General features: G+C 42.0%; 2 protein-coding genes across 2 annotated transcripts in view; one reads left to right on the top strand and one right to left on the bottom strand.

Moving 5' to 3' along the window:
- Positions 1 to 14,895, bottom strand: part of PRCP (prolylcarboxypeptidase) — a 30,258-nt gene extending 15,363 nt beyond the window's left edge. The window contains exon 1 of the mRNA XM_032099113.1: positions 14,663 to 14,895. Coding sequence (XP_031955004.1) covers positions 14,663 to 14,788 — 126 coding nt within the window. The 5' untranslated portion in view covers positions 14,789 to 14,895. The remainder of the gene's footprint in view (positions 1 to 14,662) is intronic.
- Positions 14,896 to 15,250: 355 nt separating this feature from the next.
- On the top strand, positions 15,251 to 24,559 carry DDIAS (DNA damage induced apoptosis suppressor). The gene is made up of 6 exons (XM_032099109.1): positions 15,251 to 15,356; positions 15,466 to 15,590; positions 17,533 to 17,661; positions 18,654 to 18,815; positions 19,909 to 20,026; positions 21,810 to 24,559. Exons 3-6 carry the CDS (start codon positions 17,549 to 17,551, stop codon positions 24,297 to 24,299), a joined length of 2,883 nt encoding a protein of 960 aa, XP_031955000.1. The 5' UTR covers positions 15,251 to 15,356; positions 15,466 to 15,590; positions 17,533 to 17,548; the 3' UTR covers positions 24,300 to 24,559.
- Positions 24,560 to 25,402: the final 843 nt, after the last annotated feature.

The raw sequence follows: 25,402 nt of genomic DNA, 5'->3' as shown, positions 1-25,402 counted from the left end.
TATAAAAAATCAAACCAAACCACAGAATTACCCCAGAAGACCTATCCTACTTAATTACCATGTATTCACAGTTCTTCATTATTTCTATTTGTCAGCTGAAGACAACCTGTAGCTTCCCAATTTTGACTTTCATCAGCACATCAATTCACCTTTTCCTTTCATAGCTCCTGCTGGTGGTAACAGCCTGACATCTGCTGGCTTGAGGATCTCTGCTCACCCATCCATCTGCCTCTACACCCAAAACTCTGCCACACCTCTCAGATGCTACAGGAACCAAACTTTCACATTCCCTATTTTGGGAACATCTGCAAGTTTATGTTGAAAAACATCAGATCACACACAAATCCAAGCACTTGCTGTTATCACAGTAACATCTGCTAGGCAGATTCCTTTAGGCACCTCAGAAAAGCCTAACTCTTGACCTGCAGGATCCAGCTACTCATATTTGCTTTGGGTCAAAGAGAGCACAGGAACTTATTTCAGATATACAATCTGCTGCAAAATGTCTTTTCTGAACTCTCTCAAAGGTTACTCCCTCTTGGACTCTAGTGGGAGAATGTGTGTGCTGCAGCTCACTGCTACAACAGCAGGAGCAGGGGGAGGTCTGGGCATGGTGTGGGCAGAGACAAGGTCTTTGCCTTCAATAAGTAACTTCAGTGACTGCTTCCAGACCCAAATAAAACTATTCTAGGTACTTTCACAGTTTTCCTCAGGGAGGCCATTTGCTCCTTACTCATAAGCACATGGTGATGTCATGTGCATATTTAAGGGCTCTTTCACTGAACTTCAGTACTGACAGCACATGCTGGGCTTGTTTGACACTGATAACTCACCTGCTTTTTTTTCATCTGCAGTTATTAATTTTAGTTTCACCTATTAAGAGTGATTAAATGTAGAAAGGCAGAAAAAGCTCAGCAACTGAAAGAGTCTTTGGTCATATGATCTTGGGACAATTAAAGAGAAGGATCAGTTAAGGCACATCTAAAAAGTCACAGTATAGTTTAAAAAACTCCAACACTATTGAAAAATACAACTAATACATCTTTTGTTCCATGTCTGTTTGTAAATGGGAGAAATTCTTTCTCTTTTTAAAATTTTTGGTTAGGCTGCTTGTCGCAGACAGGAAAAACAGGCCCATGTGTCTGGTTTGTCTTTTATGGAATCACCTAAAATTAAACACTTAGATTTAGAGCTTGATTCTGCATCCTTCTTGCCTGAAGCCAGAGTGACAACTAGAGGACTACACCCCAAAAAGTATTCAACCTTCCTAACTACAAAGATATATACCAGTGCAGGCAGCTTAACATGCAACAGACAAAAAAGAGCACAGAGGGAAAACTAAGCAAAAACAAAATCCCAAGCAAACAAAAAAAAACAGAGAAAAACTTTGACACCAGGCTGAGCTTATCCAATGGAGTATTGTGCAGAACAGATTCTAAGGCCCATCTTACTATTCCCCTTTCACAGAAGTTAGAAAATTAGGATACTGATACTCCAACATGCATATATTTTCCCAAATTATGGCTAGTTTTCTTTGGAGACGTGATTCACCACAGTTTTCCTCATTTGATCTGCAAATCCACTTCCTCAAAACAAACCACAACATCACAATGCTCTAGTGAGTCTGTCTCTCAAAACCAAGAGGGAGAAAAATACAGGCATTTAAGTTCTCTTTTGGTGGTTTTAGTAACCATGTTGATCAAAGTGACATGATTCTCTGTCTTGACTCTGACATGCTGTACACCCCCTTCACTGCCATCAGCCATGTTATTCTTTCCTATTCCTCCCTCAATCTGTAGAAATTTGATAGTCCCACAACAACTTAATCACCTCTGTTCATCGTATTCATAGCACATCCAACCACGGGCAAGTGCAAGATCCCAGGAAGAACGGACAAGTCCAGACTTCTCCAGAAAAAAAAAAAAAAAAAAAATCACAAGTAGCTATTACTCAGCTGAAGAGCAGAAATTCCTTTATTACTAGATGGTGGGGCTTCATACCTTGTAGCAACTTGTCTTTGCAAGGGTATGACATACAAGAGGAGTAAAAACAGAAATCCAAACCAAAACAACACCTAATGTTTGTAAAGCAGTCAGAGAAGAAAGTGTCACAAATGCTGGTTATTTCAAAGAAATTCAAAGACATTCTAAAACCAGAACATCAAAACACAGTGTGGAGGTGTCCCAAGGAGTATTTTCTCACAACAGTAAAAACTCTGCGAAAATGTGTCAAGCCAGAGGGAAGAAGCCCAAGAATCAACATAAAATCGTGAAGTGAAAGGTTTGGACACAGAGGGAAAGCTGCAGTTCAGGAACAGCAGATGGAGCTGTTGTGTAGCCAAAGTGTGCAGCAGGAGTGTGCAGGTCTGTGCACAGGAGCTGCTGGGTCTCATTCAAACAATTGCTTTATTTCACCATTCTTTACAGAACAGGTATGCAAACAAGTTATAAACCCCAGCAACCGTGTGAAGCATACTGTACAACTCAAATTAACCAGGTATTTTTGCAGCTTTTTTCCCTTAATGTCATTAAAAAGTTGAACCAGAAAGGGATTTTCCCCATACTTATGCAAAAGGAGTAAGGTAAAAGCAATGACTTTTACAACCAGACTTGATTAGAACAGACCACAACAACAAAAAGAAAAAGTCTGTTTATTACACATTTAAAATACCTTAACTGCTGGTTAAAACAATGGTAATGGTATACTAACAGATACGTGGTTTTTCCAATTAAAATTTTCATAATTACAACTGTGACCAGGATGTCAGCAGTGAGTACAAGATCCTGAGCTGTCCAACACAATTTTGAAATTGGCCCTGCTTTGAGTGGGAGGTTTGATGAGATGATGGCAAAGTTCCCTTCTAAAACAAAACTATTCTAGAATTAATGCAAACCAGTTACCAAAGTTCTAAGCTTCTGCAAACAGGACTATGCAGCAGGTTTGATAAAAAATAACACAGTCATCATCAGTAATGCAACAGAAATGTTTTACAGATCAAAGTATGATCTACTGACACAGGAACAGTCATTCTGATACTAGTAAGAAGAAGGACAAAATTAGAAAAAGCAGCACTGAAAGTCATAAATTATGAGTAAGTTTTTAAGAGAAACTCTTGTCAGCTGAGGCAGGCAGGATGGCAAAAGGAGCAACAAAATTTGAGTTGCACATACGAAAACCTTTGTGAACATTGTTCAATTAAGAAAGCCTTGTATTTTCCTGCACATCTTTGAGTCCAAAGACTCACAAAGCATTTGGGCAAAATAAAACCATACATTTAGCAGATGGCTTGAGAGGCAGGCAGCTCTGATGGAAGACTGTAACCACTACCCATGGCATGGCTACTGGGAACTGAACTCCCTGAGCTGGATGACAAACATCAGTGGGCAACACAAGGCAATGAGCCCACGAGGCTGATGAGAGCATCAGACTGAAGGCTCAAGTCAGCAGCTTTAATCCTTCAGCTCAGAGGAACTTTCCACAGGGAAGTGCAGCTCATCAGCTCAGGGCGAGGGACCTTCCCCAGACTGGTTTACTGAACAAACTTATAATGGGAAGAAGGGCCAAACCCCACCTTGGTGCCTTCTGTTTGAACTATACAGCACCTTTCTGTATCTTTATCTTATTTATGCACATGTACCATGTGCTTTTGTTGAGCTCTCAAAGATTACTTATCTCATGGTAGTTTTTTTGTAATGTGCTTTTTTGTTATTTTAAAAGTCCATTTAAAATAGAACAAGCCACTCTGCCACACATCTCCCCTGGGGAGGAGACAAAAAAGGCACAAGAGATGTTAGTTATTGTACAGATGTTAGTCTGCTTAATGTACTTCAGGAACTTGGGCAATGAGTAGAGTACAAATACAAAACAGGATATGTGGGCTAAAACCCACTTCCTTCTCAGCAGCACCGTAAGGTCATCAGTGACTACAGGGACTGGGCAGCAAAGCCAAGCCTTTTCCAAAAAAACTATAATTCACTGGGCAGTTTCTAACCAAAAGCATCTAATACCATTTGAGGCGATAAATCAGCACCTGATGGTTTTATGCTTTTAAGTTTCTGGCAAGACTGTGAGCGTCTGAACGCCTTTCTGTGATGCCTTGAATTTCAATCCACTACGTGATAGCTTTATTTTCCCAAATTGGATATTCCATGTGAAATCAAACCAGTTGTTTTACTGGTGAGAAGCCAGGGGACCTTAAGTCATGCTTTACTCTCCACATGTCCATGGAGTTGTTTTGAGTGCTCATCCTGTCTGAATTATTTCCTGAGGACAGGAAGATACAGGATAGCCTGAGGATATCCTCCTGTGTGAATGGCAGTGTGGACCTTAGCCTCCTTGGGATTTCACTGATGTATTTCTATTCCTGCTTTTACTCCTGATGGGCTGTGGGCCCTATTAGTTTTGTTTCCTCTTATAACCTTTGCTTCCTCTATTCAAATTTGAAGTTCACAAAGGCAGCGACTTTCTTGTCATCTTTGTATAACACCATGTTCAAAGGGGAAGAGGCTGGGAGGCAGATTTTGTTGAGCCTGCCAGGACTGAGGTTTCATCCCACCAGTACCTGCTGAGATTCTATTGTCCCTGCTCACTTAGTGCAGAAAAGGGAGGGGGAAAAAAAAAGACAAGAAAATCAAGCTTAGCTTTGTTTCATCTTTTCCATTTTAAATGCAAGTAATGAGGTGTTTCCTTGCTTTCAAGGCTGATAGTTGTGCAAGGGACAGCAGAGATTGAAGACTTGCGCCCATCTGTTGAAATGCATAATCATTTGGAGCTCTGCGGAAGAGCAGGGAGATGTAAACTGTACCTTCTTGCATCAGGCTGTGTAACCCACTAACTGGAAAGTCTTAGACTTAAGTAATACCAAAGATTTAAAAGAGACAGAATCACAGATTAGAATAATGGAACTGCTTAGGCTGGAATACCACCTTCAAGACTGAGTCCAACCATTAATCCAGCACTGAGAAGCCCACCCCTAAACCACATCCCCAAGTGCCTCATCCACACACCTTTTGAACACTTCCAGAGATGGCAATGCCACCACTTCCCTGGGCATCATGTTCCAGTGCTTGACAAGCCTTTCAGTGAAGGAAGATTTCCTACTATCCAATGTAAACCTCCCCTGCTGCAAAATGAGGCCATTTCTTCTCATTCCATTGCTTGTTACCTAAGAGACAGAAACCCACCTCCCTACAATCTCCTTTCAGGGAGCTGTAGAGAACATTAAGGTCTCTCCTCAGCTTCCTCCTCTCCAGACTAAACACCTCAGTTCTCTCTGCCACTCATCAGATTTGTGCTCCAGACCCTTCCCCAGATCCGTTGCCCTTCTCTGGACATGCTCCAGCCCCTCAATGTCCTTCTGGTAGTGAGGGGCCCAGAACTGAACACAGGAGTTGAGGTGTGGCCTCACCAGTGCTGAGTACAGGGGACAATCACTGACCCTTGTCCCTGCTGGCCACACTATTGCTGATACAGGCCAGGTGCCATTGGCCTTCTTGGCCACCTGGGCACACCTTGGCTCATGTTCAGCTGCTGTTGACCAGCACTCACAGATCCTTTATCCTGGCAGCTTTCCAGCCATTCTTCCCCAAGTGCTGCCTGGGTTGTTGTGACCCAAGGGCAGGACTGAGCACTTTGTCTTGTTGAACCTCACACAGTTGGCCTCAGCCCATTGATTCAGCCTGTCCAGATCCCTCTGCAGAGCCTTCCTGCCCTCCAGAAGACCAGCAGCTGGATTTAACTCCACTCACCACCACTCTCTGGGCTTAGCTATCCAGCCAGTTTTCTACCCAGCAAAGAGTACGCGCATCCAAGCCAAGACTGACTCTGTCATTGTCATTTTCCACAAGCTCCATAATTCCGAGGTTTTGTTCACCAGATTTAATTTTATTTGTTAATCCATCACATTTACCAAACCATACAGATAATAACACACATGATTTTTGACCATTTACTGTTTCCAACTTCTATTCAACTACTGATGTAGTCTAGAGCACCTGTTACCAAGTTTTCCTTGACTGTAATGAGCTTCCAGCCAAATATGCCCCCAAAGCCAATGCAAGCTTAGGATCCTTGTAATACAAAGGATCTATCATTTCAACTGTGTCCTTGAGAATACACTGGCCTTTGACGAGGCACATGGGTTAGTGATAAACCTGGCAGTGTTACATTACAGATGGACTTGATGATCTTAAAGGTCTTTTCCACCCCAGTTGTGTCTATGATTCTACACTTCATGTATCTTTCTGAAGCTTCTCTTAGGCCGCAGAAATCACAGCACCTTCTCTTGGTGATGCTGTTTAAGGAAGTCTGATTTTTATCACTGATTTATCTCTTCACTGATTAAAAGACATGGACAAGAAAAACTTCAGACAGGAAATCTACCCCTGCCCTGAGTCACACAGTTTGGACAGGCACTTGAAAAGACCAAAGAACATTTAAAAAGCTACAGGATATGCTGTAGGAAAGCACCAGGGTACTCAGGTCAGACCTTGTTAGACACAAACAGTACATGATGAAAGGTTATTTTACGTCGGAAAGCCCAACTGGCTAATAAGAACACAAACAAATTGATTTCAACTTCCACAAACCATTAACAGTTTTGTGCTGCAATTGAATCTCCAGATTCTGCTTATCATGTAAAAATGAACTCCATAAACACATTTAGGCTTTAACTACTTAGGTGTAAAGCCCTCCAGCAGACACAGTGAAGATGCTATTCCTCATTAAAACTCCTCCATTTGGAAGGAGAAGTACCACAGGCATTCTCAACATTTTCTGTCCCGGACTTGAGAGCCACAAAGCTCCAGCACAAAGGGGAGAATGGTTGACCAAGGCAAGAATCTATTCAATCTGCTTTACTGCTGACACTCCTTAAACCACAGTCTCCATTCTCCTGCCACCCAGTTCCTCTCAGAGAAATGAAGAGGCTCATGCTGCTCAGACTCCACCAGCTACATAACTCCACAACAATACGGCAATAAACACCCCAAATGTTCACACCACTGCTGTTTTCATCCAAGGCATTATTTTCCTGGTGAAATTCTTCCTCAGGACAAGGGATGGGGCAAAGCATAGACAACCAGCTCAGAGCTGTACTTCATGAGGTGTGATTTCACAAGGCTGAAAAAAGCACACAGATGCACTAAATCAGCAAGAGCAAACTTACCCTTGTGCAAGGTCTCTCAGACCCCTAACAGGCAAAGGCCACTAATTTTTTCCATGTGCCTGCCAGATTGAATTACAAATCCATCACATTCAGAGGATTAACTTCAGAGGAGAGGAAAAAATTGGATGTGAAATGTCAATATGTCACAGATTAAGCAGCATAAAAACATGCCAGGTTGTTTTAGGAGTGAACTAAAGTTCTATGTAGGACTAATTGTTTAAGCAAAAGAATTTGCGAAGTTTCATCTTCTCTGATGAACAGAGTTTTCATTTGAAAGACTTCAACTCTTCTTTTTAAACAAAGACAAGGGGAATAAAAGCATTTCAGATCCAAGAGAATATTTTTATTTAGTCAAATTAAATATTTAAACCAGATCTACCCCTACCCCAAAAAGGTCTAGAACTGTCTACTTTGCTAAATATTTTTAAAAGGTTTAATTCAGGTTGCATATTGTTTTATTTGCCAGGTTTTCAGAACTACAATTAAATTTGCTTTATCATTCTCGCAGCCTTAGTTCAACCACTATTACTTGTATTTTATTTTTTATTGCTAATCCTACAAAAGACAGAGGATCCAAGGAAGTAGAGATGAACAGTGACAGCAAACAGGAAAGCTGTCCTGTCATCTATCCAGATAATCTTCTAATTAGGCAGAGCACAGACAAAATGACACAGCTCAGAGCAGGGATGGCAGTTTATCAGTATTGAAAGGCTAAGTATTTTACATGTGCCACTGTGGATCATGTATTTAACAGCCACCAAATTTGATGAGCATCGAGGTGGCGGGAGAGAAAACTTCAGAACACAAAGCATCAAAGCAGCAATTACTTCTACAGCCCTGATGCAATAGCAAAAATACCACAGCAACTGCTACTTTGGCAAGCTTGCAACACCAAGGAACAACTTCTGCTTGCAGGGCTGCAAGACATTGGTAGACAGGGTGATGGGGAAATCAGCAGCATTCAGGGAAATATCATCTGTGGCTCCTGTACACCAAATGTGTCCATATCAGTAATCAGAGGGAAAGGACATCACACAGTATCATAGCTCCCTGCTATCCCATGCAGGTAGGCTTTTCAGTGAGCCATCTCCTCTTCAGGAAAGAGACACATCTCAAATTTCACTCTACAAGCACCTTTTCCAGCTAATCTTCACATAATCACTTTGGCTTTAAGCCTGACACAAAGGTGAACTTGTATATAAACTGTGTCTTGGCTGCGGGCACAAATAATGGAAAAAGCTGTTACATCAATTTAAAGTTAGAAACAACAACCCACGAGGATCAGAAGTTTTGTTCTTTGCTCTGTGTGTTTAGAGAACAACAACCACACACAGCACAGCTGACAGTAGCACTAAAACAGCTCTGAGTGTCAGAACATACTACATGCGTGCTAGAGCTGAACTAAAGCATAGGAGACAGCAAATAGAAATTTTAAATAAAAAAAAGAAAATTATCCCATTACACCACTGTGCTTAAAAGAAACACAATTCCCATTCTTCTGTCTTGTTTAATTCTCTGAATTTAACGAACAAAGAAATTAACCATTTTGCAAGTATTAGTAAGATGGCCCAGTACAGCCCGGTTTACCCCACTAAATTTCTTATAATCTTCACTGCTTTAGATACACAATCCAAATATGACAGGATGGATGAAATAAATTAAGGTATTCCATTTTTGAAAGCTTAAAATAAAATGATCAAGTTTGAACTTCTGTCTCTCACCAACTTGGCAAAATGCCACAAATTATCTGCACAATCTACAACAACTCAAACCACTTGATCTCCCCAAAAGTCAGAGTGAAGAAATAGATACAGAGACTCATCAGCATAAAATTTCATTTTGAACTTCATTTTCCTCCATATCTCCCCACCCAATCCCCTCCACAAAAAAAAAAAAACCAAACAAAAAAAATCAGCTCTAAGACTTTGCCTCACTTGTAGAAGCTCATGGTACAAGTCAAATTCAATGAAGTTAATGGAGTTCTCATGCACATCTGGCTTGTGATCAGCTTGCTACTTCAACCATATGCAGTTCTGCTCAATGTTTTGTTCTTTAGACTTTTATTAATCTAGACAGTCTATCAGAAATCTGTCAGTGGCCTATTACAGCTTTTAATGATTAAAGCTAGTGAGATATGAAATGCTCACTTTCAGTGAGGGAGTAGTAGTGATCATTGATGTTTTTTGAGTCACTAGTATTAACTGCTCACTTGAAGGAAGAGGTTGCAAGTCGTGAGGAAATTGTTTCCTGCTTAATTTGAGAAGCTGATGTCTGCATTGTGACCTCGCAGATAAGTAGTGCATAAAAATAAAAATTCAACTGACAAGCTTAACAAGATACTTCCCCGTTTTCCTGTCCACTGAAAAAGAGCTATTGTTCCTGCGTGGTGGACCTGGTTTATAGCTTACAGTTCCCATTTTAAATCATGCTATGAAATCACAGAGGTAGAGCTGCCAGTATTCCTGCACTACTTGATGAGTAAACATATTCCAAGTATTCACCTCAGAGACAAACAGTCAGCATCACTTCTCGAAACATCCGTAACTTTTAATTGGTACCAAGGGGCTCTGTAAAAAGTACTTTGTTTTTTCCTTCACCAGAAGCCAAGAGTGCTATTATATTATGCATCAAAAACAACCCATCTTAACCATTCCCAACATCTGTTACTATTCTGAGACACCAACTTGAGTCACAATAAGATGCTAAATGAGATGCTAACCACAATTAAAAATTATAACCTCAATCCATCTCTGTCTTCCTAAGCCAGTTTTAGACTCATGATTGAAAACTACTTCATTAGGTTTAAAAGACCTCCACATGTGACTGTTGTATACAGGTTTTTAGTGACACTCATTTACATACAACAGTAAAAATTTAAAATACTGAAAAATGCGGAATTGGATTAAAGATACCTTGCTCCACAAACGAAACTTCCTTCTTGTGAGTTCAAGAGATGCAGCATTTAAGAGCAAAACTGCACCCTTAGTTTTGACTAATTTGATAAATCAGGACAACATTGTCATAAAAATGTGAGCCAAGCTCTTCACCACACTTTTCTCTACTCTGCACATTCATGAAGTAAGCTGACAGAAGTCAGATAGGTTTTTGATATAGTACTGATTTACAATTAAAGCATTACATTCTTGTATTCGCTTGCTTCCTCTTTCATAGATCTTTTCTGTAAAACAGAGAGAATCATGTCTAAAAAAATATATATGTTCTCACTTCCTCTTTGCAGTTCTTCTCAAATTCTTTTCTGGCTTGAAACTTACATTCTAATTTTTACATTTTCAATCAGGGCTTTTACTTTCTATACTTCAGAATTTCAGTCTGTAATACAAAATAGGGTATTAAAGAATCCTGATAAAGCCAGAAATGATCAAATTGCGTTACTTTTTAAACTTCATCACTTTGAAGCTTCAACATATCTTCCTTTTATGTACACACAATACGAAGTGTGGATGCATTTCAGAGCATGAACACTTGCATGTGAATTTACTATGAAATAATTACAGAGGTGTGAAACCTAGAAAGTTATTAAATGCAATCAGAATCCTTCTTTTGGAAGGGGTGACACAATTGACATGTATTAAATCAAAAGACAAGCTGATTGAAGGACCAGGCTCAGTAAATTGCCGAACAAAAATTAATTTGTACTTGTTACATTGGTTCTTAGACAAACTCATAGCAGTTCACAAGTGAAGGGTTCACCAGCACATTGACCCTCACACAGCCAGCAATTATCAAACTGAGTGAAGAGACACCACATCCACTCTCTAAGACAACAGTTTATCACTGAGAAGCTTTCAAATATCAGGAATTTTAAGACATCATGCTCTCAGCAGTACTGCACATAAAGCACAACAAGTTCTCAGGCTATGGTTTTTGTAACACTGGTTCGTGTGCCAATGACAGAGATACAGAGGTACAAGACAAGGCTCCCCAAAGGTCAGAACTGACTGACTCCAGACTCTCCCCAGTATGCTGTAAGATTATTTCTACTTGGATAAAGAGAACTAGATGGATCTTGGATGCCTCACCAAGTCATTCCAATGAATTTGAACTGTGGTCACAGACACAGCTGCTTACAAAGAAGCCATCCCAACAGTGGTGATCCTGATACAGCTCTATACATTCTCCACATCATTCTCTCTGTAAAGTTCCATTTTGGATGGATTAATTTAACACACAAATCACAACAAACCACTTAGCAGGCAAGCAAATTACTGTGGACTTGCCTACAAAAGTCACATTAGTACATCAGAAAAACTATAAAGGAGACCCCTAAAAATCATCCCCTAAATAGATAAAATTTGTTGATGTAAAGATGTGGCTGATGACAGTTTTGCTTCAAGGGCCATCTACTCTTCTCGGTCTGAATGAGGTACCTTTTCACTGTGGTAATTTCACTCATGCATAGGAAGGGTAGAGAGCTGAAAGACATCAGTTACTTTTGAAGGGAGAGGAAAAAAAAAAAATCACACCTCCAAGACGAAATAATAGTTATTAAATACACAGACAGGTCAGCAAACAAGCTAAGATGCTAGTCACACTGACACAGGCATTGCTTGACTGATTTCTCAATATTCTAGACTTTAGCCCCATCATCGTGGATGTCTGACACTTAAAATGGTAAACAGGAGGAAGTTTAATGCAAACGAGCATTGCACTGAACTCTGACCCTGTTATTTCTCCATTTTTATGAAAACAGACTTAAATGTTGCTGATTCACAGTAAAAGCTGACACTAAAACCGTCAAACAATGTTACATATCTATAGACTGTCATGCCTAGATGTTCCAATGTGCAGCAGTAATAAATTATTCACAGTGATCAAGAAGTAACTTTTTAGGCAACAAATCACATAAGGAATCTATTTACACTTTCAAAGTTTTCTTCTGTACAACCAATAAATATTAAAGGCTCTATTTAAAGAGATTTTTAATATTAATAGGTGTAAAACTGTTTCCTTTCTGACAGCATAATATTTTGCCATATTATAAAGTATTTTTTTATATTGAATGCTTTTATATAAATTATTTCAGCTTATGATGAAAACCATAAGAGAGAAACAAGAAAACAGGAACCTTAGCTAAGAAGAAAGTCTTGGCTGCAAGGAACACAAGCAGATAATCCATGTCATAAGTAAATATAATGTAAGTAATTAAACTTCAACAATCTTGAGAGGTGGCAAAGTATCACTGCCCATATTTAACATGTTAATCATCGTTTTTATGTTGCACTACAGAATAACAATGCAATTACAAATTGCCAGACAACAGCACTGAGTGCATATTTCATGAGGGCTGAATGCTATCAGTTCTACACACTGTGCTACTGATAGCATGTCCTATGTTCTCTGTGTGATTAGACCTCCCATGCTACCTCTACCTTTCAAGTGCCAGGCAGCAGCATTCAAATCTTTGATGAACACACCTCTCACACTCTCTTCAACAATATTAGTAAGTCTTTGGATAAGGAAAGCAAGGATTTCAAGGCCTGTGAATGGGCTCCCTCTTTCCTGGAGCAGCCACTCTCAGCCAATGCGATTTTTCTTCGTATGTATGAGAGGAAAAGAACACATAAGAGACAGAAGAGAACAAGATGTGGCATCAGTATTTACAATAGGATGTTACTGTGACTCTTCCTTCTCTCAACACCTATCTACATCCCAAAATCCACAGATCTCAACCACACAGCAGCTCTGCTGCTTTGCTGGCAGCTGGATGGCACCTGGGCTGTCTGTGCCAGAGCTGAGGAGGAAAGCCAGGCAACACTACAGCCCCGGGAGGAGATGACGACAGAGGTGCAACAGATGTTGACAAAGGGTGGTTCAGACCACAGCACAGAATTAGTATCACTGATACTATGATAACAATGTGTAACAACCAGTGTACCACAACAATTAGGGTTAATTACACCACTACTGCAGGAGCGATATCCTGGCCAATGCTGGCCACACACTGTGGAAAGTATCTGCACTATGCTCACAAAACAAGCTCCAGAGCTGTTAAAGGAGTTGACGCAGGGACACAAATCACAAATCATTACCCGAGTGAACATTAGGCAGAGATGTTTTCAAGACACAGGAATTTCATTATTTATGTAGGGAGACCCCTGGAACAGGAGCATTTCCAAACCAGTAACACTATCTGCAGAAGATTGTAATCTCAGTGGATGGATTTCTCACTAAAATCCTTCCCAATCTCTCACCTCAAATGACAGGGACCCTGACCCTAAAATTATTCCATAGCTATTCAGGATAATCTTACAAGGGTAATCTGTTTTCTTTACAGCTATTCTCTCTGTCAGCATAATCTTCCCATTTTGCTCACTCCATCATAACTCCACCTTGTACAAAGCTGAAACAGGAGATATTAAATCCTCATATCATCCAAGATGCCCAACCACAAGTTGCACCAAGAGACGTTTAGATAGGACATTAACAAAAAAAAATATATTCACTGACAGTTATCAAGCATTGGAACAGGCTGCTCAGGAAGTGGTCGAATCAACCTGGAGGTGTTTAAAAGAGGTGTAGACGTGGCACTTGGGAACATTGTTTAGTGGTGCACTTGGCAGTACTGGGTTAAAGGTTGAACTCGATGATCTGAAGAGTCTTTTCCAACCTAAACAATTCTATGCCTGTAAACTAAACACCTTCTTCCCATCACTCCCTATGTAGGCCAGGGCATTAAATTCAGATGCATGCTAAAAGCCTGATTCTAAACAAACCAAGGGAACACTAGAAAAACGTCCTCCTCCCTTACTATGCCTCCCAGTAAAAAGAGCCATTGCCTCCCCTGAGAAACCCAGGCACAGAACAGCGATGATGCAGACACTCCCCAACACACCAAAGGAATTGCTGACTGTTTTTATGAAAACCCATGAACATGGGGAGTTTCAAGTCATATGCAAGGAAACCACACCAACACTTAAAGACAACACTGCAGAGCCCTCCATTCTATCCACATGCCATGGATTTCACCAACGAATTGTTGAAGAAGACAGGATGACAAAGCTCAAGTTAGTATAACAGAAATCTGTTCCCTGTTCCATCCAGGGGACAGTGCGCCTGCCCATGGCTGCGGGGAAGGTGGAACTAGACGATCTTTAAGGTCCCTCTCAGCCCAAACCACTCCGTGATCAAACAAACGAACAAAAAAGTCCCGCAGCTGCTGTTTGCAAACACGGTCAGGGTGCAGCCGCGGAGCGCGGCCCCTCGCTGCTGACACGCCGTGCAGCGTGTGCGGGGATACGGACTCCAGGGCCAGGATTCAGTGCACGGACACCAAAGAGAGCCGACGACCTGACAGGTTAAACAGCTGCAGATAACCGGAACACTCAAGGCTTGGAACGTTTTACCAAACGGACTGAGTGTCTTTCTAAAAACCTGCGGGTAGTCCTGTCCCGCCTGTGGCTCGAGTGAGGCTAATGACAGCGGAAAATACCCCCCAGCTCCCCAGGGAAGCTCCCTCCCTCCCCAACCGGCTCCCACCTGCTGGCTCAGGTAGCGCGTCAGGTAGGGACCGACGGGCAGCGAGGCGCTGCGGCGGCGGCGGAGCGGTGAGGGCAGGGCGCCGGCCGCGCCGAGGAGCGGCAGAAGCAGGAGGAGCCGCAGCATCGCCGCGGGCAGCAGGAGCAGGAGGAGCAGGAGGAGGAGGAGCAGGAGGGGCGCCGGCCCCGCCGCTTTATACGAGCCCGGCTCCCCCGCCCGGGGCTGCCCCGCGCGGCCCCGCGGGCAGCGGCGGGACCCTGGGGGCGGGGCCAGCCCCACACGTGGAGGGGCGGGGCCTAAGCAGCGGCACCTTCCGATTGGCTGCCGGTCGGAGGTCAGCTCGCGCGCGCCTTCGCCGTTGGCTGAGGCGGCTTCCATAGGTGCTTCGGCCGCCCGGCCTCCCGCGGGGAGGCAGCGATTGGCTGCTCGAAGCACGTGACCCTCCCGCGTCGCCGCTCCGCTCCGTGCGGGGCGCGGCCGACGTGCTCGCTTTGTGATTGGGCGAGCGGGGCGGCGCTTCCCCCGGACTGCCTGGCGATTGGCTGAGCGCCGCCTCGTCCCGCCCCCGCGGCGGCCCTCAGCAGCCGCACTTCCGCCCTTCCGCTCGGCCCTCGGGCTGCCGGAGCCGCCGGCGGCCGAGCCCCCGCTGCTGCCCCGGCCCGGCCTGAGGGCACCGAGCGCAGCCCGCGCCCGGGTGAGTCGGACCGGATCGGCCCGGCCGCTCGCTGTCGGCCTCGGGGAGGCTCAGAGGTGAAAACTCGGGTGTGAGATGTGTTAACGACTCGTGCTTTGCTTTTCGTCAGGGAGAGCGAGGCAGCGGGATCACCAGAGCGCACCAGGCACCGATAGGAACGGCGCCGGCAGCCGGGCCGCTGAAAGGCAGCGAGCGCATCTCCAGGGCTGTGCGATTCCCCGGCCGGGCGCTGAGGTTTGGGTTGTTTTGTTTATTACAAAAAGTTCAAGTAAAACAGACCTGTTCGTGCTGTCCTCTTTCAGTCTGCGGCCAGATAGCGAGTTCTGTATTTCTTCCAAAGAGAAGCAGAGGTGTAGATCTTGAGTCTGTTTGCTCTTGCCAGAACCTATGTGAGCACTTAGATGCTGTGCTTTATCTTCCATATTTCAGTTGAACACTTGCAGTGTTCTGTGTTTTCTGGGATGTGCTTTTGGGTTTTTTTTTGTTTTGTTAATGTCTTTTAAAAGTGCGGATAACACAAACTATGTAAGCTTTGTTTCTAGAGTTCTGAGTTGAAAACAGGTGGGAATGTGAAGCACCTGCTAGTTTCTCCAAACCCACCTTTCTGGGCAATAAAAAAATCAGACTTAACTTTATTACTCCTTTTCTATATATTGATGTGTTTTCCATGTACTTTTTACTGTTATCTTGTACTGTACTAGAACAAAATAGTTCCCTTTTGGCAAGAGTTGAAGGCATGCACCATTCAATTTACTGAGTCAAATGAGTCTCTGTTAATATGTGTGTTCTGAAGACATGATTTTTTCTCATTTTGTTTGGCCCTCTGTAAAAGCTTTCCCCTTTCCCTACCTCTCTTTTCCAGATGTAGGAAATATTGGGATTTTTTTTTTAACATATGATCTACTCAGAGTAATGAATTTAGTCACTCACATTTTTCTAGTACTCACTGCTACAGATCTTGTTTTTACCAAAATGCTGAGAAAGGTGTCCCAAAGGGCAAAGGAATAATAGCCTGTAAGTGTAACAAAACGTAATTGTTGATTACTGAGTGTGGGGCGGTTTTAACCTATAATACCTGGAAAAAAAAAAAAAGGAGACTTGAGTCTCCTTTGTCTGTTTGGTCTTTTGCCCCTTTGAGAGAGCTTTGGGATAAAGATATGGAATTCACTTCCTATTCTGAATTTATTCTGCAGCTTATAGTGAAGAGAGATTTATATTTAGCTATGACCATGATAAAAGAGCTTTTGCAAGTATGGACTTTTAAGGAGTCATTTAATTCAGCTGTAGAGAACATTTTGGTCATTTAAGTTGGATCTCTGTGATTTGAGGTATTGGCTGAGGCTCCAAGCAACTTGGTCTAGGGGAAGGTGTCCCTGCCCATGGAAGTAGGGCTGGAACTAGGTGATATTTAAGGTCCCTTCCAACCCAGACCACTCTAGGATTCTATGATTGTTGGCTACTTGTTTCTAACATCTCCTGCGAAAAAAGTTGTCTATCTAAAATAGGGGAAGTTTCCTAAAACTTGATGTTTTGGGCAGTGTAGTATAATAAAGCCAAAATAAATATGCAGGAAAGTAGTACTGAATAAAAATTAATTCATTCCTATTTATTTAAATGTTTAGTTCATCATTTATTTGTCAAATCCATACAGCCTCTGTTGAAATCAGCAGTAAACACCTGGAGCCGCCTCTTTAGCTCAAAGAGCATGATATAAGAGGAATATAGTTGCTATTGTGAGCCTTCTTCGAGATTTTCTGAGTATCCTTTGCAAGTCATTGATGTTGAAGCATTTGCAGAATTACAAGTGCAGAATCATTTCAGTTTTTAACCCCGTGTTGACTTCACTCTAAATTAAGGAAAAGAATCAGAAAGCAATTTGCTGTAGTGCTGCACCCAAGAATAATTCTAATAAAGATTCCGTAAATGCAAGTGAGAATTTGCATGATCTGTCTGCAATGGTGTGCAAATGCCAGGAACACTTCCTTCTTATTGTATAACTTCATCCTTTTTTTTTCCTTTTTAAAGAGTTAATTAATAGAATTTCTATTTTCAAACAGAGATCATCATTTCCTGAAGACTGCTGTTCAAAATGTTAAAATAACCCAACTGAAAGCAGTTAATATTAACATCTCATGGAATGAGAACTCTTTGAACCATTTTGACTTACTCGTTTCAGGTGATGCGGTGAGCACATGAATAGTGTGCAGGGACTCTTGGCTGCCTCTGTGATTTCCATCCAGAATTCCTGCTTCACCTATCCTGCCTGTCAAAACTGCTTTTCTAGGCTGATCCTGGATTCCAGGAGGTACGTCCTGTTTTGGGGATCATTTACTGATTTCCATTCACTTGGGATCTCTGTTAGCTGAACACAAAACAAAACAGTGAAAATCCAGCCACTGTAGAAATAAGTGTTAATTTCAGATCTTATGTTACTTATGCCTGTTTAGATCTCTGTATTCCAGGAGCAGCTTGGAGGTCATTATGCATCGAGAGTTCTCTTGTGTTCAGTGTTATGCAATAGCAATAAATGGTTTAGCAGAACAAATGATGTGTGTTAGAGCTTCCAAGTGCATCCCCTGCAGTCCACCCAGTCCCTCAGTGCTGTTCCTAAGTTGGAAGACATTGTCTGAAAGCCCCTCCAGATCAAACCCTGATTTTATTTTTTTTCATCTCATTCTACATGTGTGGCACACCTGGAAGTCCTGTATGACTCTTTAGTGAGTGCATGTCCAGAAATGCATGAGCTTTCCTTTTTAATTGCAGTGGTGGGTGAAATGTCTGACACACAGAAGAACAGTAAATCAATGAATGTCAGCACTAAATGGAAGGAGCTGACTTTGTAAAACAAGGATATCTGTTGTTTCAAATGCTGAACTACAAGATAACAGTGCTTTTTCCTGATTATTTTTTTGAACCTAGGTATTTGTACTCAAGCTGCAGGAAGAAAAATCCCAAACCAGAATGAAACGTGAAAAAAATGAGTGCAGGGAATTCAAACTTGCACCTGAACCATCTCTCAAAGCCCACTGTCCCTTCAATTTCACAACAGGCTAGCATTTAATAAATCAGTAAAAGGAGCCAGAGGCATTGTCATAATATACACATCTTGCTCTGAGCCTTTGGTAAGATTAATGCCTCAAGGAATAAAGAATAAGAAAAAGATCTTACAGTTTTTTATGGAATATTTGATACATTATGGTAGTAATACTTATGACTGCAGATAAGTTCTTACCTCAGCAGTGATTAACAGAAGCTTGTGTATTCAATCTTTTTTATCCTTTTTCTGTCTTTTTTCAGCTTCAACTGTCTAAAATGTGGCTGCACAGGTGAAGCTAAAGATGCAAGCTACAGATACAGATTGTCCCTAAAGATTGCTGACACTAATGATTTGTTTGACATCACTGTTTTTGGAAGTTGCTTAGATCCATTCTTTGGGGTCACTGCAGAAAATCTGCAGAGGTAAGGAATAGATTGTCTGACCATATAGCTGCTGCTGTTTATTCAGCCTAAAAAACTGAAATGAGCCTAGATGGTTGGAAGATGAGTGGGAAGTAACTGCTAAAGTGCTTCCTTCCAGCATTTCCTTGGTACCCCTCACCTTGAGAAAATGCCAAAATTTGTTTCTTCTTGAAATCTTGATGCTTTGAGATGGATTACTTCTAGGTAGTAGAAGAAATGCTCCACTTGTCTATTGAAGGCAGCTACTACCTGTTAAGTGAGCTTCACTGGTTGGTTGGTTTGGCTTCTTCCTCATATCCTTTCTCCTTTTTTTTTTGGAGATGATTGAATTTCCTTTGTGTAAGTAAGTTGGCTTTTCCAGATAGAGCCTCTGAGTTTTCTTTTTTAACAGTTTGAATGCACCTTGTGATTTTTTTCAATATGACCAAATTTTCCTGAAGAAAGAAGGGATTTCTGAGAAAGTTCTGTCAGTCCTCAGAGCCTGACCACCCACATTATAGGCTTCAGATTTTCTGAAATGTGAAACTGCCAGGATGGGATATTCAGATAGATTCCCTGCTTCTTTCTCTAGTCTATAATTTTCCAATGCCTTGTGTTATCACTGGCTCAAAGATGAATCGTTTTTAATGCCATATTAGCAGCATTAATAACCTGGTCATGACAGGCCTTCTGCCCTACATTGCTGTACTGCTGTCAGCCATGAAAAGCAGTTATTTCCATGTCTCACGTGGATACTACTGTGCTGTAAAGGCCTGGGCAGGAAGGATGTGTAAGGAATAGGAGCATATTGACATCATTGTACAGTCACTGGGTTTGGCAGAAAAATCACAACCACGTGGGGAACGCCTGAAAGTTGTGTGTGTATTCAACCTGTTCAGAGTGGTTGTTTTGTTTACTTTATCTCACTAACAAATTAGGTGAACTAAAGAATTGAATTTATAGGTTCATGGTTTACTGCTTTCATTCTATGTTTAGTTGAAGCTACCACAAAATCTTTTCCTTAACATGTGTCCTCATTAGCACTGTACTACAGCTAAAATGCTATGTAAGGCTTCCTCTGTTGGTCCAATACTTCTGTATGTTTTTATTCAAGGTATATTCAAGACTTCAATCAGCTGTCAGGAGAAACAAACACAGAGTCATCTACAAGAGCGTTAGTTCAAGCAGTGGAAATCTGTTTCATTGGAAAAAGGTTCATATTTGGAGTGAAGGTAACTTTTAATCCACATCATGGCCTTTTAGTGAGTTTTTATAGCCAGTTAGGGGTATAGACTGAGCTATCAAAGCTTCATGTACAACATTTTTTGGAAATTTGAGAAAATTTAAGGCTGGGACCTGAGAAGGATTCTGCTTCTTTCCCCCAAGACTCCTGTGGGTTTTTTTAAATGAGTCATATCCAAAAATCATCTTGAATGGCAGTAGTCATCTTAACAGATTGTCAGGGTGCTTTTCGGAGAGCCTGAGCAATGCCAGCTCCTGTGCATGTCAGTAACAGCTTGGAGTCTGTAAAAAAACCATGTACGGTTGGAGCAAGAAACAGACTCTCTTTCCAAGCACTGCCCTACCTTTCCCATGCTGTGTAGTCTCCTCTCCAGTCTGAAATGTAACAAGAAGCACATAACCCTTGTAGCATTTTAATATTTCTGGATTTAAGAGCATTTTCAAAATGCTCTTAAATGTTGTTTAAGTACAGCTGTTCAATATCTGCATTGGTGACTCTTTTATGTGCTTAACACACTTTTAAATATTAGTTCTTAGCAATATTTCTATACAAACATTCTTCAAGGTTCTCTTCAAGTGGTGCTTATGTGAGTCATTCATATTATGAAATCTGTGAACTAAACCCTACCTGGCAGGTGTTTTGCCTCTCCCATAGGTACGATGAGGTTTGTATCTGAACTGAGATTTTTCCTGATGTACAGCATCTTAAGTAATGGAACGTGGAGGACTTAATGGATTAACTTTACTTACCCGGAACCTTTGACCAGGTCTGTGGGCCTGATGCCTTGACAAGGATAACTAATCCTAGATATCACCAGCCTTGTGGCTGCTCCTGCACACACAAGGGCTGAACACACATTCAAAGACTCTTTGTTCAGCTCTTGGCTGTAGACATTTCTGTATAGTTGTGTTCAGCTGTGTATACAGTTGTACCCTCCTCAGAATCAGCATAACACACTTTTTAAAGACTTACTTAGAAGGGTGTTGTCCTTGGCTAACAGTCTTCAGCCTCAACCCTTGCAAAGACTCAGGGAGGAGGAAGGTTGTTGGAGATAACTATATCTACTTTTTGGCCACTCTGGCTTTGCCAGACCTTAAGGGGTAGGTGAGAAAGGGTTTATCCGCTTCTTAAAATATTAGCTAATTCCCTCTCCATTTAACATCATTTTTCACCTGTAATTTCTATGTAGAGAGAAGCAGGTTTTATAAAGAATTGCAGTTGAAGCTCCTTTGAAACACTGCTCTCTAAAAAAAATCTGAGCAGATAACAGTTGTAGCTTATTTCCCTTTCACGGATGTAGTGCACAGAAAGTACTGTGCTGGCTTTGGTAGCTGAGCTGCCAAGTCAAGTAGCTGGTACCAGAGTGCTTTGCTTCAAGTGCTGCCCAGTGCCTCCTGGATGAAAGAGAAGCACTGGCCTTAGGCTGCCAGCCATTCGCACTGAACTGCTCCAGAGGAAGCCCGGAAGCATCCAGTGCCCTAAAGGGAGGAAGACATTTTCTGTGAAGTCCTTTCTCAGAGTTCTTCGTTGTTTTTCCAGCTCCAAAACTCTGTAATTGCAACAAGCAAAGAACCTCTCACTGTGATGCCCTTTATAGCCCTTGCCAGGGCTTATTTCCCAGGGACTGCCTTGTGTGACAGACTGTTTTGTATTCTCTTCCTTGCAGATCCTGACAAAAAGTGAGTCCTAAATTTACGCCTGACTTAGAAGACGTTTTAATTTTTTTTTTTCTCTAAGTTGGTTGTTTTTTTGTTTTCTTCCCCCCCCCCCAGGGTTGTACAAGGGAAGATGGAGGGCATTCTGCTGCCAGCAGCATCCTGCAGAAGCGTTCCAGAATTAATAGAAGTATGAAAAACCTTGTAGCTTGCCAGATCTTCCTGCCAAATGCTGCTGTTACTGGCTTTACTGTTATCAGCTACTTAGATCGTCTCCTGCAGTCGGCAAAATTCAGTAGCTGTAATAACAGCTCATATTTACCTGATGCATCATCAGCTCCCATAGATGAACCTCTCAGTGATCTCAGCAGCTTGTCTAGCCTGAGCAGGAGCTCCTGTTTTGTTCAGTCTAGTGGCAGGGAAAGTTTTTTAGGGTGCTGGCAGCAGTCCTTCAGTCTGACTTCATCTGTTGCTTGGGTAACAGCGGAAGACTTTCCCACTCTGGAAGTGGGAAAGCTGGTGAGTGAACAGCATGAACAAGAGGAGAGGCCTGTCTCTGCAGAATTGGGTAGTGTAAGCCTCAACAATCAAACTCTTTGGGACTCACAGTTTCTCATCTCATCTGTGAAAGAAGGGGATAAAGAGAAGGGTAATGAATTGAGTTCACAGCTTAGTCAGACTGACGGTACCTCTGCAACTGATAAATTGGAGAGAGCATCCTCTTCAAGCAGCGAATGTTCACATGGAAACACTTCTAAGTTGTTACAACATCCCTTGGAATCTGAGATAAAAAACATTTTCCCAAAAATTAATAGTATAAATTATTGTTACCCAGAAAAATCCCACAACTCCCTTGTTTGCAAGAGAGATGCCTCAGCTCCTAATCACGTAAATGTAGCTGGAGTGTCTCAGATGGACTCTATGCTTTGGGAAGAACTCCCATTCTCAGAAAGCCTGAATCAATTGTTAGCCAGAATAGAGGAGGGCAGGAGTGTTGTAGCATCACCCGGCCTTGATGCAGGCAAATGTGTGCATCTTGAAAGCAGCAAGTTGGGTGTAAATCTTAACGAATCGCATCCCAGGCAAGCCCCGCCTGATTTGCCTGCAGCCAGTGTCTCAGGGAGGCTCTCGCTGCCAGCAGAGAACAATAGTTCAGAGAACACAGTGTTTGCTTGTCTTCAGTCAAATGCAGACCCTCTGAGTGATGTGTCACAATGTGAGTCTTCCCCTAGTGATTTATCTTCAACGCTCAAGGAATGTGGGGCATCCTTGCCAGTTACACCAGAGCCTTCTGTTTCTCAGAGCATATGTGTGCAGTCCAAAGAAGCAAATAGTGACCCTGCAAATTCATCTTGGTCTTTCATTAGGCTGCATGGAGAAACCTCCTGTTTAAATAAGAGCAAGACAGCCACCTGTGTGCATTCTGCACATGAAAGCTGTTTAGCCGGTTGTGAAAATAAAGAAAATTGTTCTGTAACAAGCCAAAAAACAGATCTTACAGGGGCCTGGGTCTCTGATCCACCAACTCCCAACAAGGCAAGAAGGATATATAAGAGAGAATTAAAACCATTGACAGAACTGTCAGATAATACCTTCAAAAGTGTTGGGAGGAGGAAAGAGCTGCAGTGGAACATCATCTCCGCTGAAGGCAGCTACAATGCTTCTGCTGATCTCTTTGATGCAAGTGTAAGAGAGGTAGCAAAACCTGTGGAATTCTTAAATAAATCATGTAATTCTTTAATACAGGAAGATACTTTGACGGAGAAGGTCACAACTGAATTGATACTTTCTCCTGGAGGTGTTCCTTGTAACAGTTCAAAACTGAGCTCATCCCTACACACATCCCCTCATGCTTTTAGCAAGCACAGCACACCTGTAGCTTACTCCTTTTGTGATTCCGAATGCAGTTCAGTTTGTGCTCAGGACTTTGTTCCTTATTCACAGTCAACCCCTATGACAAAACCTCTGCAGAAACTCTGGCCTCTTAGGGAAAGAAGTTCTTTTGTCACCATCTTCACCCCTAAAAATCCTACTAAAATCCATTCCAAATGCAAGCGATCTAGGTCTTCCTTTCAGAACACTCTGCTGCAGCAGCTTACCAGCAAGTTAGTGAAACGTGGGAGGCCAAGGAACAGAGAAGACAAAGAAAGTGGTAGCCCCGTTTCACAGCAGTTCTTTAACAACCACGTGCCTGCCAGCTTTGAGGAGTGGATCCCTCCATCTTCAAAGAAGAGGCTGAAACCAACTGCATCTTCAAATTTAAAAACAGTTAGCTGGGCTGCTGACTTGCAATCCACCTGTGGGCACACTGGCAGGAACCCTACTCCTGAAAGCAGAAAGAACAGTGAAAATGATGAAAATCTCATCCAAAATGAGAGAATAAGCCCTGGGGATAGAGCTAGGATTCTAACAACTCCTGTATCTGCAAGTGTCACCAAGACCTCGTTTTTAAATGATAAAGTCCTGGAAACTTGTTCCCCTTCAGAAGGCAAGAATCACCTCTCACATGGAAATCATTCAGGGGTAGTATTGGAAGGGCCAACTGTCTGGTCTCCTGAGCTGTTCTTCCAAGCACGGACCCCTTTTTCCAGTAAGCCAAAACACTAAAAAAGATACATTTCTATGCTGTGTTATTTTTAAATATCTTTTTAAACTTTTGGGGAGGAGCCAGTGAAAGAAAAGATCTAGTTAAAAGTTAAATTGTATACACCTGTTGGCATATGTCTTGCTAAGAGGAGTTTTGGAAATCAGAACCAGCAGTTTACTATATTTTATTGAAAATTAATTAGGATGTGCAATAAACACTTTTGTAAATGTGTGAGTATTGAATAGATTTCACTTAATAAAGTACAAGTAGGTGAAGTGTTTTAATATTCACTGTTGTCTTTTCATCACAAGAGCAGCACTGGAATCCACGTACACTCCAGATTCTTGCCTGATGACTCTGGGGAGAAGGGCCAAGTTTTCATTAAAGATTTGATGGTGTCTTCTATCTGAGCCCATTTGGGATCCTGTCACAGCCTTGGGTTGGGTGAAGGGAGCCAAGAGCTTGGTAGCAGCTCCCAGTTTTCCTATAGGCTTTTTCAAATTAAAGACTGCTAGTGGCAGATTCCTGACAGTGTCTTTCCTCTCCTTGCTTTAACGTCTTCCGTATCCCCAATCCAAAACAGCTGCATTTAGGATCATTGAACAGAGAAATCTTGGATCTGCTGCTGTAAGTTGTAAGGCAGGCCCTGCAGAAGGATGTGGGAATCTGGTGGCACAGTATCTGAGCAGCCTGAAAATGCTGACATTTTGTTGTGAGTGTTTTTAAGGTTACAGTGTGGCCTGAGGGGGTAGAGGGGATGCACCACCACACTTGAAGAACCAGAAACAAACCTAAAAGTACCTGCTGTGACTTTTTTTTTTTTCTTTTGGGGTATAAAATGAATATGCACCATTTACATTGTGACTGGTGACAGGGAGGGGTTACTTGACTCATTCTCAGCTGCAAGGTGGATATTTTTATCTTCCTATGTTTGAGGCCTCATATAATTTCCACAGCACCTCGTTAAGCCTCACTCTATGTTCAGAAGAATTTTATGTCTCAGCATGCAAGGAACAAGTTGTATCAATACTGATGTCTAAAGGGCTTTCAGGTTATAAAGACACCACTTCTGCTGTAGGAAACCTGAGAGGCAGAAGTTGCTGCAAGTTAAAGGAGCATTGTG

This window comes from Corvus moneduloides, chromosome 2 (assembly GCF_009650955.1).
Source record: "Corvus moneduloides isolate bCorMon1 chromosome 2, bCorMon1.pri, whole genome shotgun sequence".
Lineage (NCBI taxonomy): Eukaryota > Metazoa > Chordata > Aves > Passeriformes > Corvidae > Corvus > Corvus moneduloides.
This window is presented reverse-complemented; position numbering and strand designations above follow the sequence as displayed.

What these genes read in the sequence shown, in the direction of transcription:
- DDIAS (XM_032099109.1), top strand. Translation starts at nt 17,549, where the DNA reads ATGAATAGTGTGCAGGGACTCTTGGCTGCCTCTGTGATTTCCATCCAG. An exon ending in CTGATCCTGGATTCCAGGAG is followed by an intron (nt 17,662 to 18,653) that starts GTACGTCCTGTT and finishes GTCTTTTTTCAG; the next exon opens with CTTCAACTGTCTAAAATGTG. An exon ending in GGTTCATATTTGGAGTGAAG is followed by an intron (nt 20,027 to 21,809) that starts GTAACTTTTAAT and finishes CCCCCCCCCCAG; the next exon opens with GGTTGTACAAGGGAAGATGG.